This window comes from Rhinatrema bivittatum, chromosome 3, assembly GCF_901001135.1.
Source record: "Rhinatrema bivittatum chromosome 3, aRhiBiv1.1, whole genome shotgun sequence".
Lineage (NCBI taxonomy): Eukaryota > Metazoa > Chordata > Amphibia > Gymnophiona > Rhinatrematidae > Rhinatrema > Rhinatrema bivittatum.
In genome coordinates this window covers 49374578-49401938 of record NC_042617.1, presented here as the reverse complement: position 1 = coordinate 49401938, position 27361 = coordinate 49374578, and the positions used below count along the sequence as shown (strand labels likewise).

Genomic DNA, 27361 nt, shown 5'->3' with positions numbered 1-27361 from the left:
ATGAATGTGCATAAGATAAATCTGCATACTTTGGAGACCCGGTATTTGCAAGCCCCAGGACACATGTATGTCCAGGGGCTTGAAAAAATGGGCGGGGTGTGGGCGGGGCGGTCCAGGGTGGGTCTGGAGCCTCCAGGCACAGCGGCCATTTGCCTCTGTGCCTGGGATCGCGGGCCGGCCATCACGCGCAACCTATGCCTGCCTGGAGGCAGGTGCAACTTATAAGATAAAGGGCTGGGGGGCGGGTTAGGTAGGAGAAGGGAGGGGAAGTTGGGGGGGGGGGCAGAAGGAAAGTTCCCTCCGAGGCAGCTCCAATTTCGGAGCGGCCTCAGAGGGAACGGAGGAAGGCTGCGCGGCTCGGCACGCGCAAGTTGCATAATTGTGCACCCCCATGCATGTGCCGACCCTGCGCGCGATTGTTACAAAATCGGGCGTACGTTTCTGTGCGCCGAATTGCACGCACAAATGTATGCCCGCGTGTACCTCTTAAAATCCAGCCCATTAATTGTAGATATCCTGAAGACCTGACTGGCTGGGGGTCCATTAGGACAGGTTTCGGCCCCTCTGCTTTAGGGATATTGGAAAACCCAACTAGTTGTGGAGTCACCAGGATGGGTTTGGGAAGGCCTCCCACACATGCCGCTGGAATTCCAGCACAGAATATGTCTTAGACATTAAGGTGTTTTAATCACTCGTGCTCAGACTATCCCTCCATAACAGCACAGAAGGGGATGCTGTTGCTTACTGTGCCTAGCTCTGGGGACAAGCTTCCAAAGTTCAACGCAAGTGCAGACTGAGCCCACTGGATTTCTTTCTTGAAATTTTTCACGGCTTTCCTTAGATTTTCTTTCTTCTGTTGATCCTTATCTGTGATTTTGTTTTTAATTAAAAATACAACAGATCAATTAGAAATGAGTTACAGACAGAACTCAACAAAGTACAGCATATAACGTAATCATTTCTTTCAGCATTGTTAGGGATTCCAAAGGATAAGAGGGACAACTGGAGAGAAGGCATCTCTAAAGAACATTTTTCTCTTTTCAATGTTTAGAGTGATTTAACATATGGCAGAGAAGCACTCATGCTGCAGTTCAATGGTTCTGTCCATCTGTTAAGAGGCATGAGAATTCCAATAAGAAAATGGTCTAAGCCAGGAGTTCTTATTGAGGGCTATACACATGTCTGGTTTTCAGGATATCCACAATGAATATTCATTAGAGGTCTTTGAATACACATGGCCTATGAAGAAGGCAAATTTGCAGAGCTTGAGCAGCTTGAAAATAAGACCTTTTTGGCCCTTGGAGACCAGAGTTGAACTTTTGGTATAAAATTCACTATTCAATAAAGTACATAGGTTAGACTTTTTTTGATCCTCTTTGCCCTTAAGGTCATGATGCTTATGGGCATACATAAGCCTTCTTCTTTGTGTTAAGAACATAAGAACACAAGATATGCCAAAATGGGTCAGACCAAAGGTACATCAAGCTCAGCATCTTGTCTCCAACAGTGGCCAATCCAAGTCACAATTACTTAGCATGTACCCAAACATTAACTAGATCTCAAGCTACTATTATTACTAATTAATAGTAGTTTATGGATTTTTCCTCTAGGACCTTATCCAAACCTTTTTTAAACCCAGTTACACTAACTGCTGTAACTGCTGTAACCAGTTCCTCTGGCAATGAATTCCAGACCTTCACTGAGTGAAAAATAATTTTCTTTGATTTGTTTTAAATGAGCTACTTGCTAACTTCATGGAGGGCCCACTAGTCCTTCTATTATATGAGAGATATAACCGATTTACATTAACCTGTTCAAGTCCTTTCATGATTTTGTAGACCTCTATCATAGCCCCCCTCAGTCGTCTCTTCTCCAAACTGAACAGCCCTTACCTCTTTAGTCTTTACTCATAGGGGAGCCGTTCCATGCCCCTTATCATTTTGGTCATCCTTCTCTGCACTTTCAAAATCCTGGGGTGTATACTATCTGTTTATCCCCCTCTCCCCATCTTCCTAGGCCTATACCCATGGACAGAGAGGTGACACCATTAATTTGATTGGAAATAAGAAGGCCATAACTTTTATTTATATGCACAATACATACTTACTAACAAGGTTTTACTTAACCAAAAATCCTTAGGCACAATAGCACTTTATTCATAAACTTTATGCACTTAAAATTCAGTACTTGGTCATGATTACAAAATGAACAGCATACCTAGTTGGAAATACATGGTGGGCTAATGGGTAATAAGAGATATTTTTTATTAGTCAGTGTTTGAATGGTTGGGGAAGCAGCTCTTTCTTGCCTCAGTGAGAGTAGGACAGGTTCGAGCTATAGCCAGGGACTTTAATTTTAAAATAGTTGCACAGATGAACATGAACACTCATATGCTGGCTTGCACCCATAGACACAGCCATTTTATAACATGCGTGCATCTTATAAAATCAGCTGGGTGCATGGAAACATGAGCGCCATTTTATATGGATGTGCACATGAGCAGCTTCTACTGCGTAAGTGTGTGTGTGTATGTGTCTATTATCTCAGATGAAGAAGTCTCTAGAAAGGCAGTTAAATTTGCCATATCGATCGTAGGAGCCACTTCTTCTTCTCTTGCTCTTACGTGTGGTAGAAAATATACTTTGTTAAAAACTGGTATATTTTCAGGTGTAATTTTTAATATCTCAATCATATATCTCTTTAGAGTTATCCTTGGTTGTTCTCCCAGAACCTTAGGAAAGTTAATTTATTTATTTATTTATTATTTTAATAAACCTAAGGTTCAGATTTCTGGTCTTATTTTCCGATTGTTCCATTTTCCTATTCAAGATAACTCGATCTTGCACTAATGCCACCTGGATATCTTGAAACTTCTTAGTTTGTTCCTCCAACTGCTGGATCCTCTGTATTTGATTCATGCTTCTTGAGTTAAATTCTTGGGTAACGGTTTCTAATTGTAAAGAAACACTTTTTTGCTGCAGGGAAACTGTTTGTAATGCTACTCCCATCTGTGCCAACAGTCCCCATAAGGAGTCCATGGTTACTACCGAGGATTTAGGGAACAAGGTTTTTGCAGCTTCAGACTCCACAACTTCACCAGTTAAGGCGTTTAAAGAAAACACAGCCTCAGGAATGAGGCTTGCCGCCTGCAAATCAGCCATGTTTTCCCCTTCCAGGCCTTGCTCGTTTCTCCCACTCCCCACGGTGGCACCCACAGCTGTATCATCTAGTCCCGTCAGGGCTGCTTCTGCACTCACCGTTCTTGAGAAGTTTGGGGGAATTGGCACTGGAGGCATCCGAGAGTCCGAGGGGCTTAAGCTGGACTCTCCAGAATCGTTCGCAGCTCCTCCCGCGAGCGTCTCAGCGGAGAACTGCTCCCCCTGCCTTGAAAAGCCAGCAGCCAGCTCCGTTATGGTCCGCTGTCCTGGAAGAAGAGAAGGGGCTGCGGGGTACACCCTTACTCTCCCTTTTCACTTCGGAGGCATTTCGCAGCATAGGTAGGAAAAAAAATTCAGTAGAATCAAGTGAAAATGGACAGCGTCCAGAGCAGCACTGCTATTCTGCCGCCATCTTGGCTCCGCCCTCTTCCCAGCACAATGGTTTTTATACTTGGTGTGTGTGCTCATACTGCACCTTTATTCCCTTCAAATGATAGATCAGAGGGAGTATCACTATAGAGCTAGTTCAAGTGTTTATATGGATGGAAATGCTGAGTGATGCTATAGTACTGGCAGATTTGGCAACTTCACATTAAATTCAACCCAACAAGATGTACACTGAATAAATTTTACAAAGGAAAGTGCATTGTAAAATTAGAGTACTAATCAGATCGAGTCAGCAAAATCTGAGCATGCCTCTAAAATCTGGATTTCAGTTGAACCTGATTTAAAGACAGCCGGGAAGAGAAATGGACAAATCCAAGACGGGCTGAGGTTTTATATGTGGCATGGAATTTAATTAGTTGTCAATAATTTTGTCCATCACTCATTAATAGAGTTAATAAATGTCATTATTTGTTTCTGCTTTCAGATATGAGGAGGCAAAGGCATTAGCATTGGATTGTCCTATGGGATGAAACTAAGATCAGCAAAGAAGAACCTCCTTGATGTCAAGCTCGCAAGACTTGACATAATCAGAAACCGGGCATTCTCCGTTGCTGGGCCCCATCTATGGAACAACTTTACCAGATTCCCTTCGTGCTGCTCCATTACCTCATTTAAAAAAGCACTTAAAACTTATGTTTTTAAACTTGCTTTCCAAGAATGAATTCCAGCAACATGGTTAGACATATTGACCTTGTGTTTTGTTTTGTTTTGTTTTTACCATTCTCCTACTCAGGGCCGGTGCATGGGTACGTAGGTGCCATAGGCAAACCTTCTGCCTTGCGCCCTCCCCCTTCCCTCCCAGTCCAGGCCCCGGTCTCAACCTCATTCACTCAGACAGGCCCCCTCTCTCTTACATATACTTAGTTTCTTGTCTCATTCACACACACCCTTACACAGTCTCCCTCTCTTTCACTAACACCATTGTTCTCGTACACACACAATCCCTCTCTCTCTCACACACACACACACACTCACACACACACACACACACACACAGAAATAGAGGTGTCACTCGTGGCCCCCACATGGCTGCTCTTTGCTGCCCCCTAATGCCTGGCGCCCTAAGGCAACCACCTAGTTCGCCTATTGGGACGTGCCGGTCCTGCTCCTACTTGTAACTGTTTTTGCTTGTATTTTTTATGAATGTAAAACTTTGGGAACCGCAATGAGAGCTTCCTGTAATGCGCAGGTTAGAAATTCTTTTAAGCAATTAAATACATAAATAAACAAACTAGTGTTGCTATACGTAGTAAAAATGATCTCGGGAACCTCAGCTTTGAGAAAAAATGTATTCTGTTAGATTGAGTGAGTCAGGTCCCTTATCCTCCAGGAATATAAGGGGAAGAAAGAGGTGAACATGTCCCCAGACACGCCATGAATCATTTGGAGATGCTGGAAGCCTTGTGGAAGGACATTGCAGTTGAGGACAAATCATTCCCAAGACCACAGGAGAGAGGAGGACAAAAGAAGGGAGGCACTGAGAATCCAACCTAAATGTAGCCATTTCGTGAGAAAACTTACTTTAAAAAAACAGAAGAGCCCTAAAGTTATCTCAGTAAAAGTATATCTTAACAAGGAATGGCACAAGTTATCAAGGATAAATTAGAAGAAAAGGAGCGAGAGGTTTCAGAGTGCAGGATGACAGTGTAAGGAGCCTACTAAAGTAAGGGTTTGTCATGCTTAGGGATACAAGGAAGTGACAATAAAGAAAACAGAGAACCTCTACAAAACCACCACATTAGAAATATGAATTAATGTCGGAACCATCAAGTCAAAGAAAAATATTCCTATTCTTTTCCTCTTCCACCCTGCTGGTCTCTGACCCAGCCATTACTGAGTTAAATGTTCCTACCAGACCTGGCACTAGCTCAGAAAATAATGTAAATGGGTGCAAAAGCACAAGGTACGTGCTCTGGGAAACAGTTTGCAGCAGTGGCAGAGCCAGAATTGAGTTTTTGGGTGGGCCCAAGGTTAACAAGGGTGGGCAGTAAGCATTCAGGTCTGAACCCTACTAGTTGTAGTCTTATTGATAAATAATGCCTTAAAGATAAATTTTAAGGCCCGCATACAGGCGTACATGTGCGCGCGGTTCCCGGCGCATGCACACGATCGTGCCAATTTTATAACATGTGCTCGCCAACACACGCATGTTATGAAATCCACTACCCATGCACACGTGCGTGCCAGATTTTATATCGGTGCGCGCATGTGTGTGCGAGCGCTGAATTGCATGCGTAAGGGGGGAATTTTATAATAAGCGTGCAGCGATGCGATAGGCCCTAATCCCAGTTCCCTCCCAGTCTGCTTCAATAAAGGAGTGGACAGGGAGGGAACTTCCTAAACCCTCTACCTAACCTGCCTCCCTTTTCCCATATCTGCCCTGACCCCTAAAACCCCGCTAACTACCCTTCTTTTTTTTTGTTTTACAACTTACCTGCTCTCTGGAGCAGCAGCAGGTTGTGCAGGCTGGTGGAATCCCGGCGCACTTCAGCGGGACAGTGCCTAATGTGCTGTCCCGGCCCACCCACGTTCCGCCCATGCCTTGCCCATGCCCCGTCCAGACCCTGCCCAGACACCACCCCACCTCACCCCTTTATCGGGTAGCCCTTCCAATGTGAGAACCGGGAGATACGCACCTGACTGCGGGCCTGCAAAAAATCTGCATGGCACACGCACGGCCCAGCCACACGTGTATCTCCCCGATTCTGCACATGCAGGGCTTTTAAAACGTGCCATTAGCGTGCATCTTACAATGCTTTTCTAAGTAATCTACAGCAGCCCTTTACGCATCATGCGTGAAACCTTTTAGAATATTTTAACTATTATTTCAAGCACTTACCAACATTAAATATTCCTTATTAATCTGTATTCATTTAAATTGAGATGAATGTCGGTATATAAAAATAATAAATAAATAAATAAATAAATTTTATATTTATTGCAATTAATTAAATAAACAAGAACAGGTAAAAAGCAAAGGACATAAACAACAGATCCAATCAATTATGTCATAAAACTAATATCAATGTATTCTTTCTAGAATCCTCTTTCCAGAAAGGCAGAGATCACCATAACTACGATAAAATAGCAATAATCATGAGAACGGGTGCAGAGCAAAACAACAACAGTTCACATTACAATCCAACATGAAAAAAAAGCTGTATACAAATTCTGGAGTCACCTCAGCAAAAAAAAAAAAAAAAAATACTCCCTCCACTGCTAAATATTTTGTGAACTAACACAAACCCCAGCAAAAAAAAAAAAAATATCAAAAAAGGCACTAGAACCTTGCCATACCATATCATAACAGCACTGACTCTCAGGACTCAAATAACAGTAACCTTCTGAAAAAGAAGCAATGCAAATACTACACCAGGCCCTAGAACCTACTGGGATAACATAACAAGCCAGACTGCTACAAATTCCTACAGAGAAATTACATGCTAGTAGTAATGTTATGCCTCAGTCACACACAGGCAGAACACAGACCACCCTTACCTAATACAGAAATAAGGGATTACAATTTAGAAATAGAAACATGCAAACAAAACCGAAATAGCTTGAGAAATCAGATTGAACAGTGGAAAGAGCAAATTACAAAATTATAAGAAATGCACTTACCCAAAGATGCCATATTCCTATTGCTAAAATCCCTAGCACCTCCTTTTTATCGCGACAGCCATTTTAAATATTAAATTGGGTGCCTGGGAGAGGTGTATCAGTGTGTGTTAAGAGAGCTGGCGCTCAATTATGAGTGCCCGTTTAACATTTATTTATTTATTTATTTAGGATTTTTATATACCGACCTTCTTAATACAAGTATCAAATCAGGTCGGTTTCCAAAGAACAAAACTGTTGCGGTTAAGGCGTTACAATAAACAGAGTTTCTGAACATAGGAACATCAATAAATATTACATAGGCAACAGTAACTCGACAAAGTAACGTGGATAAATATGGGTACTGGCTAAATAGGGGTAGTGTAACTTGGGATATACAGTTAATAGAATAATGTGTAGATGGGCGCAAACATGAGTAGTGCAAGAGCTCGACGAACTAATGCATCAACAGAAGAGTGTATTCAATACAGGTGGACTGTCCAGATCATGGGTGGTCGAGGAACTTGTGGTGGACTATTTTGTTCTTTGACCGGTGTCAGAATGTTCTTGTGATTCTGGATAGGCTTGCCGGAAGAGCCATGTTTTTAGGTTTTTCTTAAAAGTTAGATGGCAAGTCTCTTAACATGTGCCAATATTGCATTGGCTTGATTGTTATTTAATCTTTGATGGATTATTCCACCTATTTTAGGCTGTATTCTTAAAAATAAAAGCTACTAAGAGAAGGTCTGATCCTGGTGAGCCTACCACACTGTAGGACTTGGGCATTCTGGGCATCCTAGTGGCACCGAGGAGGCAGTCGTCTGTAGGCTACATTTCCTGCACCCACCAGATAGAAGAGGATTTGGTGCTGTGCTGAATTATTATATTGTGCAGTTTTTTACCTCAGCGCCTGCTGCCTAGGCCTTCACTCAGTATCCTAAGATATCCTTTGCCTTCAATGCCTTAGTGTATTGATGCCACTACTTCTACTACTCTACTTCAGGGGATACTGGCATGCTGGAGACCCGATCTCCTTCTACAAGTTTCCACATCAGCAAAGCTATAGCAAAGGGGAAATCAATTTCCAGTCCTTACCCCCAGGCTGCTACCTCCATTGTTGCCATAGGGAAACTACATCAGAACTACTACAGGCCTCCTTCAGAGATTTTCTCTGGCTTCACCCTGCCCGGGGATAGTGAGTTCATGTCTTTCAGCATTTGATTAGTCTCCCACCCTGTACCCAGGTCTGTGGACTGATTTGCACATCAGGATTAATAGTGACCTTTGGCTTCAGGTCACTATTAGTGCTGCTTTGCCACTCTCACAGTGTCTTGAGCTGTTCATGCCACTGTTTGTGCTACTTTGTCCCTTTTATGGTGCCTCAGGGTCTTCATAATACTCTTTGTGATGCTTTGCCCCGCTCATGATGCTTTGTGGTGTTCATGCCGTGATGTTGGTGCCCTTTGCCCCTCTTTTAGTAACATGGGCTTTTCCTGCCTCTCTTTGTGCTGCTGTGCATCTTTCAAGGTGCCTTTGGGTATTAGTTTCACTGGTCGGCCAGTTTGCCCCCTCTCTTGGAGCTGTGGGATGTTCTTGGAACTCTTTACGTGACTTTGCTCCACTTCCAGGGTCTCGGAGTACTGCTTCCTCTGTTGGTGATGCCGGCCTGCACGTTTAATCAAATCTGGATGGAAAACTCCAATGTTAGAAGTCCAAAATAGGATGCATTGCTTCCCCACTGACTTTAATAGAAATGACATAACAAAGAGAATGACATAGCCTGGGAAGCAATATGACCAAAACACAAAATGAAATAATGGTAATGAATATTTTCTCTGTGCACACCCCTAATGACTATTGCTATCTTCACGTAACTCCCAAATCAGGTGAACAGCCAAGTCTCTGTGAATATTGTTCAATCGTTTTTTTGCCCTAAATGATAGATTATCTGTACAGGGGGGAGGATAAACCTCCAAGACCCTGAGTGTTAAGTTTATTCTCCTCTTCTGTGCCAGTAAGGAAGCTAGACACTGTAGCTGTGTTTCAATATAAGCTTTACTGAAGAAATAGTCCAAACATGAAAAGTATGGCACTTGATACAAATCTCTCAGATAATATCCATAAAGAAATTGCAAATAGTAAATCTGTGGACCCTTAGTCTCTCCCTCAGGGTCCCATCTTTCTCCTTAGCTGAAATAAGAAACTGCCCAGGGTAAACTGAAAACCCAGAGTTCTCCTATCCTAATTGGGGGTTCCCTCCACAATATCTGGCATCCACTGCTTGATATTGAAATCTCATGGGCACCTTCTTAGCTGCTTGCTGTTGTAAGCCCCAGGGTGATAGTTAATCTGCTCCTCTTTCCTCCTAGTTTTGATACCAGCAAGGTAACCACTCATCTCAACCAACTGCCAGATTGGCAAAGGAATCCATCGGAGTGAGGGGCACCTGAATGACTTGAAAAAAACTCAAATCTTCACTCTGTTTATGTCTGGGGCAGGAAGGATGGATAAAAAATTCCTAAAAAAAAAAAATCATCACACAGTGAACAAACAATTCAAAAAGAGAGATATCATTATCCATCGCTGGCTATGAGTTCAAATACATTTCTCTACTGTCTAAGCCTCTTCAGCCAAGGATCTGGGACTGTACTTTACAAACTTTAGGGAACTGAAAAAACAGCTCCTACTCTCTCAAATTCAAAATAAAAATGATGCACAGACTCTAGGGATCATTAGCTAAAATGCAAGCAGAAATAAATCATTGCAGAAGTCTCCAGTAGGGGCGCTCTGGCAAAGATGGTACATTCCTCTATTTTACTCTGCCTGACCTAGCTACTCGGACATCTTCCTTAGTGGGGATTCCAGTGGGGTTCTACATTTGAACAGGGTTAATGAATATGCTCAACTTTCTTTTTTTTTTAATTTTTTAATTTATGCTTTTTCAATAATTGACAATGAGTCACAATATTTCAATATGTACATAACATTATCCAAGCTTCTGTAAATTAATAAGGCAATATCCCATAAGTATGTCATTATCTAATACAAATTAAATACATCCTAACCAGGACTCTTACAATTATTTGTATAATATAAATCAGGAATATAATGGGATCCAAGATGTTAATGGGAGCATTAATCAAACAATTACCAAATTATGAAAAATCTTTAAGGAGAGGAAAAACAATTTTTAAACTTGCCCAAACCACTGAGATGCCACTGTCTCAGTTTGATAATTATCCAAAAAGGAACGTAAATGTAATGGGTCATAATATATATACTTATTATTATTTATAAACATTAAACATTTGCAGGGATATCTTATTGTGATTTTTGCGCCCAGCCGCCTTGCTTCTTGGCACATCTCCAACATCTGTTTTCTGCGTAGTTGAGTATTTCTTGAAAGATCGGGATATATTCTTATTTTCTCACCATAGAAAAGCTTTTCTCTATTACGTAAAAAACTTTTCAATATTGAATCTCGGTCTGATGGAAAAACAAAGGTACACAAAACTGTTCCCCGATATTCAATTTGTTCTGATGTAGATGTTTCAAGAAAACCAGTCAAATCTGCCCCTAAATCTAAGGGAACATTTTGATCTACTTGCGTAGATTCTGTTACTCTTGATACAAAATAAATCTTGGAAATTGGTGGAACAGCTTCAATCGGAATTTGTAGGGCTTCCAACATATATTTCTTAAATTGGTCAAGTAGTGGCATTAATTTTATAGAGGGAAAATTTAATATCCTCAAGTTTAAATATTTTTGAGAATTTTCCAAAAATTCCAGCTTATTAGAGGTATTTATCTCATTTTGTATCATTTTCACTTGGGTTTCTTTAATTTTTGTCACATTCAGTTCAATCTCTTTAATTTTCTTTTCTTGAACTTCCATCATAGGTTTAACTTCCTTATCTTTTTGTTGGATATTAGTCACTGCCACAGTCAAAGTGGAGATAGCCTTCTCCAAGGCAACTAATGCGTTCCAAACCACATCCAAAGTTATTTCTTGTGGTCTTGTTAAGTTAAAACTGAAATCTGGGCTTACCTCTTTAGACCGGCAGACCTCCGAGATTTTTTGCATTTCGTCTGCCGGTTCCTCTCCCCCACCATAAACACTCGTGGGCATGTTCTCATCCACTGGATTCTGCCCACTGGCTCTCCGGTGTTCTCCCCGCTCCTCCCGAGCGTCGGCACTCGCCTTCTCACGACGGGTCCTGACCCGGAAACAGCCGCTGCCGCCTGTGCTCCTGCCGACCCCTCCGGTTGCCGAGCCCAGGCCTGTTCTAGGTTCCCGTCGTGGACTGGGGGAGAGGGAGTATCGGGCGCCCCAGGGCTCAATGATGTTGATGCGTCCAAGGGCGTGCTCCCCACCTGGCACCACAGACCTCCTCTCTGGGGTGGAAGTTGTGGCTGCGTTGAAGAAGCCCTCGATCTTTGGCTGAAGGGGATCTGGTGAAGCGGCGACTGCGGAATCCAGCCTCACACGCCCCTTCCTCTTGGTATGAGGCATTCTATTTCTTGAAGGTAAGAAAAAACGATCGAGGCCGAGGAGCTACTTGCAACGCGTCCTCTCCTCAGAACGCCATCTTGGATCCCTATGCTCAACTTTCTGCAGAGGTTTTCAACCCAGCCAATCAAGTTTTCAGGACATGCACAATGTATATGCTAAGATAGATCTGCATACACTACCTCTATTGCATGCAAATCTCTATCGTGCATATTCATTGTGGATATCCTGAAAACCTGACTGGCTAGATGTGTCCCGAGGACTGGGTTGAGAACATGTGTAATCATGTGCAATACAAAAAGTGGAAAATAGAGGGACTTGACAGTTTTTCCTGCAGTTATATCAAGCACAACACTACAGAGCACAGCTCCATGAGCAATTTAAAATTGGATGCACCAGCATGAACTACAAAAGACAAACATGATGGATGACAAGACCTTTCCATCGTTCCTCAAGAATAAGCACGCCTTCCTCCTCGCTGCCCATACAAATTCTCATTCTGTTACGTCGTTGCTATAGCACTAATTCATAATCATCTACATGGTAAGACTCCGCTGCAGGAGTCAAAGTTTAGTATGGTTTTGCACAGGAATAGACGGGATATAAAATAATTTTAAATAAATAAAACTGTTCCATGTACTCTCTGGCAATAGATGTTGAAGAATATGGCTTCTAGAATATAACATCTCAAACATGAACTCTACTACTGCTAGTGATACTAGGAATACGCAGCCCGGTACAGTCCCCTCTCCATGGAGCTTTCACAAACAATTTTCTTGTAATCACTTAACTGTTAGGTAAACATGTTTAAAGAGAGAAGGCGAAGATATGAAAGGGCCAGGAGGATTTTATTTAGATTTAAAAACAATCTAAAAAAGGGCTTTTAGGTGGAAGATGAATATGGCCAGAAAGATGCAGCAATTCAGGAAGGCCATTCCAGGTGTATCGTGCCTCAAGACCGAAAGTGCAGAGCCTGGAATTAGCAATGGAGATCACGAGGAGAGGTATGGGGAGATGGGAAAGGAGAAGTGACATGGAACTGCAGAGCGAATGTATGTGTAAGTGAGAAAAAGAAAGTTTAAACTGAGTGCAGAAGCAGATGGGAAGGCAAGGTAGTGCCCTGAGAAGAAGAGTACAAGAGTCACAAGGATGCTGGAGGAAGATAAGTCCCCTGCAACTGAATTTAGAATAGAGACTGTAGCAGAGAAAGATGGTTCACTGTTAGACCTGGGAGAAGATTAGAGATTGGAAAAATGGGTCTTGCCTGTGTGATCAGAAAGGAAGAGGTGGGTAAAATACATCCTCATTGAACAAGTCACATTAATCTGGCTGGTCAGGAAGACTGTACTTGTTCCTCTGTGGATTTTCTCTGTCTGCAGTAGATAGGGAGCAGTGAAGTCCAGGAGGGGAACTCACACATGCAGAAAATACTGACCCAGCACCAAGCTGTCTGCCATTTAAACCAGAAGTCTGTCAGTCTGCTAATGTGCAGTGTAACTTAACGCACTTAACTTTCCATCACACGAGTCTGAAAGGCCATTCAGTCATGTGAGTTTCAGACGCACTCATTCAAATGGGTTTCAATATCAGGTCCAAGCCCAGAGGTCAGAGGCCAGGCCTCAGAGTCTTCTTTCTTCTGTCTGCTATCCCCCGGAGCGGTCAGCCTCTCTTCATTCGCGGCTCGCAGCGGCTTTACTTTTTAACATGGCTCCAGTGCTGCTGGCAGCAGGAGGCTGCCTCTCCTCCCGGGCCCCACTTAAACTTAAGAAACCACATCAGGGCACTTCCCGCGGGCCTCTCCTGTCTCAGCAGCCACCGGGCCACTAACATGGGCTTCCTTAAGCCCACCAAAGATTGGGCCACCAGATCAGGGGCTCCATTGCCCCAGCCACTGGGCAGGTAAATAATTCATCATTTTTATCCTTATCCATAATACCAGCAAGATATCTTCCACCTGGAGACCAAGACAAACTTGACCCAGCCAAATACACAAGAGGTATGAGAATCATTTACTCAGATCATGGAAGGAGGGTCTTGGAAGACTCTGTCTGCCTTATGTCCTGCAACCTGCTCTCTTGATGCAAGCCAGTTGTTGCTAGAGTAAAATATAAAATGTCCGCAATTAACTTCAAGCTGCTTGAGAACAATTTCCCATGGGCTAATGCACTGGTTAAGATCTACTGTCCATCCTGGTCATGCTGTTCTGTGAGTTGTACCTTCTTTTAAACTGACTCACTATGAAGAGATAACGTGAACCAGCATTTTTTATTGCTGGGCCATATTTGTGAAATTCATTGCCCGAGCAGCTTAGAAACTCAGACTGTATAACATCTTTCAAGAAACTTTTAAAAACCTATTTATTTCAATGTTATTTTTAATTTATCAGCATGAGGCTTTACATAGGCAGCTTAAAATGAGACAAAGGGGTTCAGTTTTTGCCTATTATCAGTTCAGAGTGGAGAATAAACAGGCTTTTGTTTTGTGCTGTCTGTTTGTCGTCAGATTTCCTTTAATAAGTGAAGTGTTTTGTTGGATTTTTTATGAATTTTTATGGATGTTGTTTTTGCATACCACTTTCAACTTTGACTAGGCGGTATAGAAATTTTTTAAATAAAAAAATAAGTGCCCATCCAAGTTAGTAAAAGCTAGCAAATGTGGGCCTCCCAACCTAGGCAATCAAAACTATTCATTCCCCCTTCCCTGAGGGTCTGCTTCCTACAGATCCGAACAGTGCGACAACTAATTAAAAAATAACAAATGTGTATTCAGAGAAACCTGAAGACTACTGCCTGGTGTCTGATATCCCTTTCCTAGGGAAATTAATAGAACAATTAGTGAAAACTGAACTGAATGAATAGCTAACAGAGAAAAACTGGCTGGACCCATATCAATCCAGATTCAGAAAAGGCCGTAGAACCTTGACAGTCCTAGTTGCCCCGCTGGATGATCTCCTGAAATACTGTAGTAGAAACCAGGTGGTTGTGCTGGTGCTACTGGATTTTTCGGCAGCCTTTAACACAATATATCATAATATCCAGTGTCTCTATAACAGAAGCTGGATTAAGTAGCAAAGTCCTAAGGTGGTTCAATTCCTTTCTATTAGACACTGTACATTTTGCAAACAACACATCAGTACCCTGACTATTACACTATGGGGTTCCCCAAGACTCCATACTGTCACTAGTAGTATTCAACATTTCCTGGACATACCCAGATCATTCCAGACAAGTGGGTTTATACATCCCTACCAGCAGATGGAGGCAGAGAACAAAACCCTGAGGCACTGCTATATAACTGAGAGTGCCACCTGCAGTTCCTCAGTATTTCTCTGTCTCCAGCAGGTGGTAGATGTGCAAACCTGCAGTCCTGATAGATCTGGAAGTTTGAGAAGTGGAGCAGTTCCCCGAGGTGCCAGGTTCTGATTGGCGGGCCATCCCTCGGGTTGAGCCAGGCGAATGGGGGGGGGGGGGGGGGGGGGGGTTTGGATACCCCTGGCTGTTACAGCCCACTGTTTCCAGGGCCCCTGATAGCCAGGGACTGGCTCACTCTCGGCACCCCAAGGTCCCCTCCTGCCCACTGCTGGACTCTCCAGGGAAGTGTCCCCGCTGGGGATTTTTCCTTCTTTCTCTTTGTGGGTAAAGCTAATTAAAAGAGTCTGCTTTTGCTTCTGCGAAGTCTGTGGAAAGTTTCCAGTCCGGGATAAATGGCCTGGGGGGCTGTACCGGAGGCGCCTGGCCTCCGGAGCTGTTGGGGCCGGTAAGGGAGTGGGAGCAGTGTGGACAGGTGCAGGAGCCTTCTCCCAATGGGGGACTCACATTTTCAGCATGCCGCATTTTTTTTTCTGTAGACCCACATTTCGCGCGCTCTGCCTGCCCATCTCCACCTTTCTCCTGTGCTCCAATGGTTGCTCTGTGGCAGCGCTTCCGGGCGGCTTGGCCATCACGAGGTGAGGCCACTTCGTGCAGCAACACATCTGCTTAATGGGGAGATTGAATTTCTGCCAGGATGGCAGAAAAACTGCGGGCAGCAGCCTGCAAGGCCTATGGGACTGTGGGCCTGTGGGTCTACCTGCCTGAGTCCTCTCTCCCTGTGCACAGGAGGAGGAAGGGCTCTCTCTAAGGGGCCCAAGCTCAGGAGGGCCTCCCTATCGGGTGGGTCCACAGCAGGGGTTGGGGGGGGTATTCCTCACCTGCTGCTCCCGTGGGAGATCGTGACGACGCTGAATCCCCTCCTCCTCTTTCCCCTGCGGTGCAGGGACGCAGTGAGGATTGGGAGGAAGGGGAGGAGTCTTCATTCAGTAGCCCTGAGCGGGCCTTGGGGGATCCATAAGGCTTTTCCCCAGAGTTTATTTTGCTGATGCATGACACCTTCCTAGCTCAGAAGGCAGGTGTTTGGAGAACCAGGGAAAGGTCCTCTGGGTCATCGAAGAGACCTTGATTGTGGTCTGAGGGCTCTATGGGCCATGCAGCCAAGCGTCGTAGATCATGGCCTCTCGTCTGGTTCCTGACCCAGGGACCTGGATAACTCGGATGAGCTATAGGAGGACCCGGAGGTAGCCCGGATGTTGGTCTAAATCCTGGCCCTGACGCCACTAAGGATGATCTGGATTCTGTAGATGCTTCTGGGGCAGATAAGAACATAAGAAAATGCCATACTGGGTCAGACCAAGGGTCCATCAAGCCCAGCATCCTGTTTCCAACAGTGGCCAATCCAGGCCATAAGAACCTGGCAAGTACCCAAAAACTAAGTCTATTCTATGTAACCATTGCTAATGGCAGTGGCTATTCTCTAAGTGAACTTAATAGCAGGTAATGGACTTCTCCTCCAAGAACTTATCCAATCCTTTTTTAAACACAGCTATACTAACTGCACGAACCACATTCTCTGGCAACAAATTCCAGAGTTTAATTGTGCGTTGAGTAAAAAAGAACTTTCTCCGATTAGTTTTAAATGTGCCCCATGCTAACTTCATGGAGTGTCCCCTAGTCCTTCTACTATCCGAAAGAGTAAATAACCGATTCACATCTACCCGTTCTAGACCTCTCATGATTTTAAACACCTCTATCATATCCCCCCTCAGTCGTCTCTTCTCCAAGCTGAAAAGTCCTAACCTCTTTAGTCTTTCCTCATAGGGGAGTTGTTCCATTCCCCTTATCATTTTGGTAGCCCTTCTCTGTACCTTCTCCATCGCAATTATATCTTTTTTGAGATGCGGTGACCAGAATTGTACACAGTATTCAAGGTGCGGTCTCACCATGGAGCGATACAGAGGCATTATGACATTTTCCGTTTTATTCATCATTCCTTTTCTAATAATTCCCAACATTCTGTTTGCTTTTTTGACTGCCGCAGCACACTGAACCGACTATTTCAATGTGTTATCCACTATGACACCTAGATCTCTTTCTTGGGTTGTAGCACCTAATATGGAACCCAACATCATGTAATTATAGCATGGGTTATTTTTCCCTATATGCATCACCTTGCACTTATCCACATTAAATTTCATCTGCCATTTGGATGCCCAATTTTCCAGTCTCAAGGTCTTCCTGCAATTTATCACAATCTGCTTGTGATTTAACTACTCTGAACAATTTTGTGTCATCTGCAAATTTGATTATCTCACTCGTCGTATTTCTTTCCAGATCATTTATAAATATATTGAACAGTAAGGGTCCCAATACAGATCCCTGAGGCACTCCACTGTCCACTCCCTTCCACTGAGAAAATTGCCCATTTAATCCTACTCTCTGTTTCCTGTCTTTTAGCCAGTTTGCAATCCACGAAAGGACATCGCCACCTATCCCATGACTTTTTACTTTTCCTAGAAGCCTCTCATGAGGAACTTTATCAAACGCCTTCTGAAAATCCAAGTATACTATATCTACCGGTTCACCTTTATCCACATGATTATTAACTCCTTCAAAAAAGTGAAGCAGATTTGTGAGACAAGACTTGCCCTGGGTAAAGCCATGCTGACTTTGTTCCATTAAACCATGTCTTTCTATATGTTCTGTGATTTTGATGTTTAGAACACTTTCCACTATTTTTCCTGGCACTGAAGTCAGGCTAACCGGTCTGTAGTTTCCCGGATCGCCCCTGGAGCCCTTTTTAAATATTGGGGTTACATTTGCTATCCTCCAGTCTTCAGGTACAATGGATGATTTTAATGATAAGTTACAAATTTTTACTAATAGGTCCCTCATGTAGTTCGCCTGTTTATAAGGGAGGAGTTGCACCCTCTCATTCCCCAGGTGTTAGTTGAGCTGGGGATTAAGTTGGATCCAGAGGAGTCGAACGGCGAGGATGTCAACAGTTCTTGATGGTCTGCAGTGTCCTTTCAGCACTTTTCCCATTCCTAAGAAGATTCAAAAGCTCATTAGCTGGGAGTGGGATTCCCTGGAAGCGGGCTTGAAGATGGGGAGAGCGATGTCCAAGCTATATCCCTTGCTGAACGAGCATTTGGATCATCTGAGAACACCTTGGGTGGATGCAGCGGCCTTTGCGGTGACCAAGATGATGGTTTTTCTAGTGGCTATTTGCTCCACCAGACGAATTTTGGAGCTTCAGCCCTTTTGTGTTGCGACCTTTCTTGCAGATCTCCAATGAAAAGGTGTCCTTGCATATTGTGCCTTTCTTTTTGCCTAAAGTGGTATCAGCATTTCATGTTAATCAGATGGTGGAATTACCGGGCTTCCCAGAGTGATCTCGGGATTCTACGATGGGCAGGGACCTTCACCTCCTTGATGTTTGTCATGACTTGTTGCATTATCTGAAGGTCACTAATTCTTTCTGACGGTCAGACCACCTTTTTGTCTTGTTCGGTGGAGCAAAGAAAGGGGAAAGGGTGGCCCGCTGGTTAAAGGACACAATTTCTTCGGCCTATATTTGCAAGGGTCGCTCTGTCCCGACTGGCCTTAAAGCGCATTCCACACGGGCGCAAGCGATCTCTTGGGTGGAATGTCAGTTGCTTTCTCCCCAGGAGATTTGTAGGGCAGCCATCTGGTCCTCGCTCCATACTTTTACCAGGCATTATCACCTGGATGTGTGTGCTCCGGATTTGGCTAGTTTCAGGGAAGTATTCTTCGAGAAAGGCTTTCGGGTTCCCACCCAGTGTAGAGGAGCTTTGGTACATCCCACTGGTCTGGAATGGTCTGGGTATGTCCAGGAAAGGAAAATTGGTTCTTACCTGCTAATTTTCATTCCTGTAATACCGCAGATCATCCAGAGGCCCACCCCGGTATGACTGCCGAAAGACTGACTCCCGACTGGTTTTCTAATGCATTCTGTAAAAAAAAAGAAAAAAGATTTTGCTACTGAGAATCTTTTTGAGTTCCACAGTTGACAGGAGTTATGGTTATGGTATTGACGCTTTTCAGTTCGGGGTATTCCAACCCTAGTTTCTAGTTCACCCTGCTATAAGGAGGTGATATTTCTTTTGGCTTGGGTACAAGTTAATGCTGAGGGACTGCAGGTAGCACTCTCGGTTAATTAGCAGTGCCTCAGGGTTTTCTTCTCTGCCTCCATCTGCTGGTAGGGATGTATAAACCCATTGGTCTGGAATGATCTGCAGTATTACAGGAACGAAAATTAGCAGGTAAGAACCAATTTTCCTATACCTCAAACCGCTGGCACAGTTGATCCAAACTTTAGACAAGAATTCTACATCTATGTAGATGATGTCCAGTGCATGCTACCAATGGACCTAGACCCACCAGCAGCTATAAATAAACCAAACACATGCTTTACAACCACCCAAAAATGGACAAAAAAATAACAAACTCTATTTGAATCCTAACAAAATGGGGGTTCTTTGACTACAAACCAGACAAATTGCTGACCTGCAAATTTCATTTGGAACCTATGAGTTCCAGGGACGGATTTAGATTTTACCCCTTCTAGGAACTTTTTTGCTTTCACCGCCTACCTCCTGAAAGGGTATACTACAGGGTAGCAGAGGACTGTTCTCTGTTAAATGAGTTTCATCAGCCCTGAGAGGCAGCAAATCTTATCCAGCCTGCATCCCCTAAATGATTGCTGCTCTAGGCACAAACATAATGGGTGCCTATAATGTCAAATCGAGGGGTGATGAGTTCCCATTAAAAATACAGGTCAAAAGCCCTGGAGACACACTTGACTTGGAACTCACCATGCTCTTGTAAATCCAGTCAACAGTAAAGAGCTGCCACTTTCAACAAGAAAACTTACAAAGAAAGCGCCCACTCATCAAATAGACACTCACAGTTTCTCATACCACAGTAGCCACATGGCTAGACTACTGCAACACACTATATAAGGGTCTAACAGATGAGGCGCTCCAAAAACTCCAGGTATTACAAAACCCTGATTGCACGACTGATAGAAGGCAGCAAAAAACATAACCACATCACGCATGTCCTACAAAAACTACACTGGTTACCAATACAAATACAAAATGAAATTCAGAACACTGACACTGATATACAAGGCTCTAAGAGAAGAGCTTATGTATCTGAGTGAAAGGATATTTCTATACATGCCTGCCATACCACTAAGATCCTCACTCAAATCCTTAGTGTCAATGATAATGTGAAAAGAAATCAAAAGAACAGATACCCGCAACCTATCCTTCTCGGGAGCAGCACCTGTGCTCTGGAACTCCCTCCCAGACTGCTCCCATTTCAGGAAGCAAATAAATGCCTGGATTTTTTGTCAGGTCTTTAATGCCCAAATCGAAACACTAAAATGCTAAATGATGATGGGACATTACCTGGCATTACCTCACATGCCTTAAATGTGCAGCTACAGTCAAAGAGCTTTGCTACAGAATTATTTTATTTTTTGAGGTAATTTCTCCTATATTGTTTACATAGCTTAGTCAGTGTTTTTTGTTCTAAAGGTTTTTGTTCTAAAGTTTATCCCTAAGATATACCTTTTTCATTGCCAATTTAAATTGTGATTTATGCTGCTATTCTAATTCGTTACACTCCTTACTATTTGTAAAGCTGCAAATGATATCCGTTCATATGCTGTTATTATGATTTATAGTAAACTGCTTTTATTGAATTTTGTATTCAAACTAATGGGTAACAAATCCAAACAATAAATAAGTAATGTTTTTGTTTTTGATAATTATCTCCAGCATCTTACCCAGTTCTGATAATAGGCTCCTGAGGATCCTTTCTTAAAAATTGGAATCACATTGGCCATGTTCCAGTCCTGTGGTACAGCAGCTGTTGTTAGTGACAAATTTGCAAATCAATGTGTGTCTGCGATTTCTAGATTTTGGTTTTTTTTAGAACTCGAGAGTTCATCCCATCCAGCCCTGGTAGGGATATGCATTTGTTTTGAAAAAATGCTCAAAATGAAATGAATGAGGCAATTTTTGTTTGTACAAATGATACATACGAAAAATAGGCCTCAGATGAATATACACAAACATTTTTGTGTATTTCATAAGTACATAAATGTATATTATAAGTACATAAGATTTGACATACTGGGTCAGACTAAAGGTCCATTAAGCTAAGTATCTTGTTTCCAACAGTGGTCAATCTAGGTCATAAAAACCTGGCAGGATCCCAAGGGTGGGGGATAAACTCTATGCTGCTTATCCAGGGATAAGAAGTAGATTTCTGAAACTCTATCTTAATAATGGTTTATGGACTTTTCTTCCAGGAACTTGTCCAAACCTTTTTTAAATGCAGCTACACTAATAGCTTTCACCAAATCCTCTGGCAATGAATTCCAGAGCTTAATTATACATTGATTAAAAAATATTTTCTCTTATTAGTTTTAAATGTATAACCTAGTAACTTCAGTGTATATCCCCTAGTCTTTGTACTCTTTGAAAGAGTAAAGAGTAAAAAACCATTCCACTCATTATTTTATAGACCTCTATCATCTCCCCTCAGCCGTCTCTTCTCCAGACTGAAGAGTCCCTAACCTATTTAGCCTTTTATCATAAGGGAATCGTTCCATTCCCTTTATCATTTTAGTTGCCCTTCTCTTTACCTTTTTTAATTCTGCTGTATCTTTTTTGAGATGTGGTGACCAGAAATGCACAGGATCAAGTTGCACCACAAAGTGATACAGAGGGATTATGATATTCTCTGTTCTATTCTCCATTCCTTTTTTAAAAATTGTTAGCATTCTATTTTCTTCCTTGGTTGCCATTGCATACCAGGTAGAAGATTTCAACATATTATCAATGATGTCACCTCGATCCTTTCCCTGAATGGTGACTCCTAATGTTGAATCTTGCATTGTGTAGCTATCATTTTACTGTTTCCTAATTGCCTGGGCCAAGGCCCGTTCATCAGGACCTGGCCATTGGGCCAGGCCATGGCATCTGCCTAGGCATCAGGACCCAGTCTCCAGACTGGGCTCCGACATTGGGCCTCGGTCGGGTTGTGGCATTAGATCACCAACGAAGAAGGTAAAGGGCAGATTTTCAAAGGGGTACGCGCATAAGATACGCACGTACCCCCAAAAAACCTCCCCCTGCGCACGCCGAGACTATGTTGCATAGGCTGCCGATGCGCACAAAGCCCCGGGACGCGTGTAAGTCCCGGGGCTTTCCTGGGGGGGGCATGTCGGGAGCATGTTGGTGAGGCATGTCGCGGCCGGCGCATCATCGAGGGCATTCTGGGGCGGGGCCGTGGCCATGGTTCCAGCCCAGGGGCGTTCCGGGGGCGTGGCTGCGGCCTCCGGACCAGCCCCCAGACCGGAACATGGCACGCCGGCAGCCGGCCTGGCGTGCACAAGTTACGCCTGCATCGGGCAGGCGTAACTTTTGCAATAAAGGTAGGTGGGGAATTAGTTAGGGCCGGGGGCGGGTTAGTTAGGGGAAGGAAAGGGAAGGTGGGGGAGGGGGGGCGCCGGAAAGAAGTTCCCTCCGAGGCTGCTCCGATTTCGGAGCGGCCTCGGAGGGAACGGAGGCAGGCTGCGCGGCTCAGTGCGCGCAGGCTGCCGTTTTTGCGCAGCCTTGCGCGCACCGACCCCGGATTTTAAATGATACGCACGGCTCCGCGCGTATCTATTAAACTCTGGCGTACTCTTGTTTGCGCTCGCGTACTTTTTAAAATTCTGCCTCTAAGTGGGGACTGAGAAATTTCCCAAACTTGCTTGGGTCTTGGCTGAGGTCCCAGCATTGGGTTTGATCCTGGGCCAAGATCCTGGCATTGCTCTCAGGCATAGGCCGTGGCTCCTGCTTTGTGTCTTGGCCTGTTCCCTAGGCATAGGCCCAACAGATGAATTTTTTTTTTTTTTTTTAGATTTTCAAAATGAAACAAGATTCAGACAAAATGTCATCAGAACTTAAATCATTTCATTTTGAAAACAACCTGAAACTGAAATCACCCATTATCACTGTGCTGCTGATTTTGTTGAGTTCAGTAATTTCTTTTAGCATTTCATTGTCTGTATGTTTATTCTGGCCAAGTGGACAGTAAATCACCCCCCACTGCTATTTTATTCCCCTTTTCACTTGGAATTTCTATCCACAAAGTTTCAACATTGCATTTTGTTTCCTGCAGAACTTCTATCCTATTTGACTCAATGCCCTCTTTAATAAATAGTGCCACCCCTACACCAATTTGATCCATCCTATAATTTTGGTATCACAGTGTCCCATTGGTTAACCTCCTTCCATGAGGTTTCTGAGATACCAATTATATCAACCTCTTCATCCAGTGTTATACACTCTAACTCTCCCATCTTATTTTTTTAGGCTTGTAGCATTTGTATATATTTCAAAGTATGTTTTTTGTTCGTATTAACAACCTGCCTATCAGTAAACAGAGGTCATTTGGAATTTTTCTGCTTTACTTAAAGGAACCTGATCTCCTTTAGTATTTTTTACAACTTCTCTACTGGGATGCCCTAAATTCCCTCTTCTCTTAGTATCCTTCAAATATACATCATTCTGAACCAAGCACATTGGACTGATTGTCACTTTTCCACATTATCTAGTTTAAAAGCTGCTCTATCTCCTTTTAAAGGTTAATGCCAACAGCCTGGTTCCAATCTGGTTAAGGTGGAGCCCATCCTTTTGGGCTCCACCCAAAAACCCTCTCCCTGCACCTCTCCACCCTAAAACCCTCTCCCTGCACCATTGTCTCATCCATGCATTGAGACTCCGGAGCTCTGCCTGCCTCTGGGGACCTGCTTGTGGAATGGGAAGCATTTCTGAGGATGCCACCCTGGAGATTCTGGATTTCAACTTTCTACCTAAAATCCTAAATTTGGGTTTCATAACCTCCCTCTAGCACTTTTCTATGTCATTTGTACCCACATGTACCAAGTCAGCTGGCTCTTCCCCAGTACTATCTAAAATCCTATCTATGTGATGTGTAATGTCCGCCAACTTTTCACCAGGCAGGCAAGCTACCAAGCAATCTTCACATCCACCAGCCACCCAGCTATCTACTTTCCTAATAATCAAATCACCAACTACAATGGCTGTACTAATAGATTTTTCCTGGGTGCATGCCCCTGGAGACATATCCTCGGTGTGAGGGCAGGTCCTAGCTACAGGATTTCTTCCTGCCTCACCAAGGTGATGCTTTCCTTCCAGGTGACCTTTCTTCTCCAAGGCAGCAGAAGGGCTGCCAGATTGGAGGTGGGACTTCTCTACTATGTTCCTGAAGGTTTCCTCTAAATACAGTACCTCTCTGTCTTCCTTTGCTCCTCCTGGTCTGTCACGCTAGCCCCCAGAGTTTGAACTCATTCTCTGAGGTCTAGGAGCTCTTTGCACCTAATGCACACATACAACCTCTCGCCAACAGAGAGATAATCATACATATAGCATTCAGTGAAAAAGACTGGAAGGTCATCCTCTCCTGCTGGACTACTATCTCCATTTTAATTTTGTTGATTTGTTATCAAGTTAAAATTTCTAAGGGAGTAGGGATGTAAAGCTAATTTAAAGTACTTTTAGACTATTAATTTATTTTATATTTGTTATGTCAATGACCCTCAAAACACTACATTTAATCTACTTATAATTACCTAGTTACCCACCTAGTTACCCACCTTATTGACTCACCCACCTGCACCCCAGTGCCCTGGTCCGACCACTATCTCATTGAAAGCCGACTCACCACAAAGATATCCCTCCCAAGTAACCATCCTACTCACATCACCATTAAATACAGAAAAACCTGCCCCAGTGACGAACTTACCGACGCATTAGCTCTCTCCCTACCTAGGCTCATCTGCCCTGACCCAGACACAGCCTTAGCCTCTTGGCACAGCCTTACTGAAGACATTGCCAACAAGCTTTGCCCACTCTCCAAACGTATTATAAACACCACAGCAAAACCCTCCAAGCCCTGGTATACCCAAGAGCTTAGAACCCTTAAATGTAATCTCAGACAAAAAGAAAGAAAATGGCGCAAGGACCCAACCCCGCAACACTCCTCCATCTACAAAACAGCCTTACACTCATACAGATCGTCCACAATCAAACACAAGCGTGATTTTTATGGCAAAAAAATCCACGAATATACATTCAACCCTAAAGTTCTTTTTTCCTATGTCTCTAGCCTCACCACCCCTATCTCTCCTACCATTCCAGATGCAGAGGCTGCGGCTAAATGTGAAGAACTGGCAAATTATTTTCAAACTAAAATCTCCACCCTGCTTTCCAGATTTCCCCCCACCAATCCTTGCCCCCCCACTAATCTACTCTCGTCTCACCCTCTTTCCCAACCTTCAATGGCCACAATTGACCTTACCTCCTCTAAAGAAATCATAAGCCTCATTCGAAAACTCAAGCCAGCCTCTCACCCCAACGACACCATCCCCACCAAAGCTCTAATAGCCATCCCTGACAGCATAGCCAGCTCTATAGCAGACATTATCAACTGCTCCCTCACCCAGGGGACTGTCCCAGACTCCCTCAAACACGCTGTTGTCAAACCCCTCCTCAAGAAACCTTCCCTAGACCCAAAAGACCCTTCCAACTTCCGCCCCATTTCCAACCTCCCTTTTATCTCCAAACTAATGGAAAAGGTGGTCAATTCCCAGCTTATGGATTACCTGGAAAACCATGATATCCTCCATGTTTCCCAATTTGGATTCAGGAAACACTTTAATACTGAATCCTTACTCCTTTCCCTCACCGACCATCTCCTCAGAGGTCTGGGACAAGGCCACAGCTACCTTCTCGCCCTCCTTGATATTTCAGCGGCCTTCGACACCATCAGCCACCACCACATCCTGACACGGCTAGAAAGCATCGGCATCTCAGGAATTGCCCTCGCCTGGTTCAAATCCTACCTCACTAACAGAAAGTTCTCTGTCAAAATTGGAAACTCCCTATCTGCATCCTACCCTTTACAACAAGGAGTCCCACAAGGCTCATCTCTCTCCTCAACCCTCTTCAATGTCTATCTCACACCACTCTGCCACCTCCTCTCTGACCTTAAACTCAAATTCTACTTATACGCTGATGATGTACAGATCATCATTCCCATTCACAACTCCATATCTGATGCCCTGGAGCACTGGGAAAATTGTCTAGCAGCTATCAACACACTCCTCACAAACCTTCAGCTTGCTCTGAACACAAATAAAACAGAACTCCTCCACATTTCTTCGCATCCCCTTGACCTCCGTGACCTCCCGCCCAACGACCATAAACTGAACCTCCTTACTGCTCAACCCTCTGTCAGGGACCTAGGAGTCCTTCTCGATCCCAATCTCAATATGAAACCCCACATCAATTCCATCCTCAAAACTGGCTTCTTCAAACTCAATGTTCTAAAGAAACTCAGACCCTTGCTCTACACGCATGACCTCCGCACAGTGATTCAAGCCACCCTCACCTCCAAACTTGATTACTGTAACGCCCTCCTCTTAGGACTCCCCCAGTCTTCAATAAAACCCCTCCAACTATTGCAAAACGCCACCGCAAGACTCATCACGAACACACGTAAACACGACCATATTACCCCTATCCTCAAGGACTTACATTGGCTCCCCATCCTGTCCCGTATACACTACAAAACCCTGACTATAATACACAAGTCCATCCACACCCACAATTCAAACTGGCTCGACCTCTCATTCACTGCCTCCTTGTCCACCCGAGCCACCAGATCTACCAACAAAGGCACCCTTCATGTTCCATCCCTGAAAACAGCTCACCTCTCCTCCACCCGCGACCGTGCCATCTCTATAGCCGGTCCGGCCCTCTGGAACTCACTGCCTGTCCACATGCGCCTTGAACCCTGTGCAATCAAATTCAAAAAGAAACTAAAAACATTTCTGTTCAACCATGCCTACACAGAATAACCTCATAGTCAGTAGTCCGTACCCCCCCCCCCCCCCCCCCAGAGGTTCGCCCTCCCCTCATTCCTAGGAGATACTAAATGTAAATTGTAAATTGTAAATTTATTTTCCTCTTGTTATGACTTACTTGTTTCTTTTCTTCTTACTGCTTCTTGTTTATCCCTTCGCCCAGTTACTCTCCCTGTTGAAATGTACTTTCCAAGCTTCCAGTTATTATGTGAACCGGTATGATGTCCCCACAATTACCGGTATATAAATGTTTCTAAATAAATAAATAAATAAATTGACTCTTGTTTTGATTTCAATTCCTTTTGTATAAAGTCTGTATTAAATTTAAAGTAAGGAACTTTGAGGTACAGGGCACACTTTCTGG

General features: G+C 43.7%; 1 protein-coding gene across 1 annotated transcript in view; it reads right to left on the bottom strand.

The window, feature by feature from the left end:
- LOC115086828 (spermatogenesis-associated protein 7-like) overlaps window positions 1-27361 on the bottom strand; it is a 276148-nt gene that overhangs the window by 123964 nt on the left and 124823 nt on the right. The window contains exon 5 of the mRNA XM_029593202.1: window positions 746-867. Coding sequence (XP_029449062.1) covers window positions 746-867 — 122 coding nt within the window. The remainder of the gene's footprint in view (window positions 1-745; window positions 868-27361) is intronic.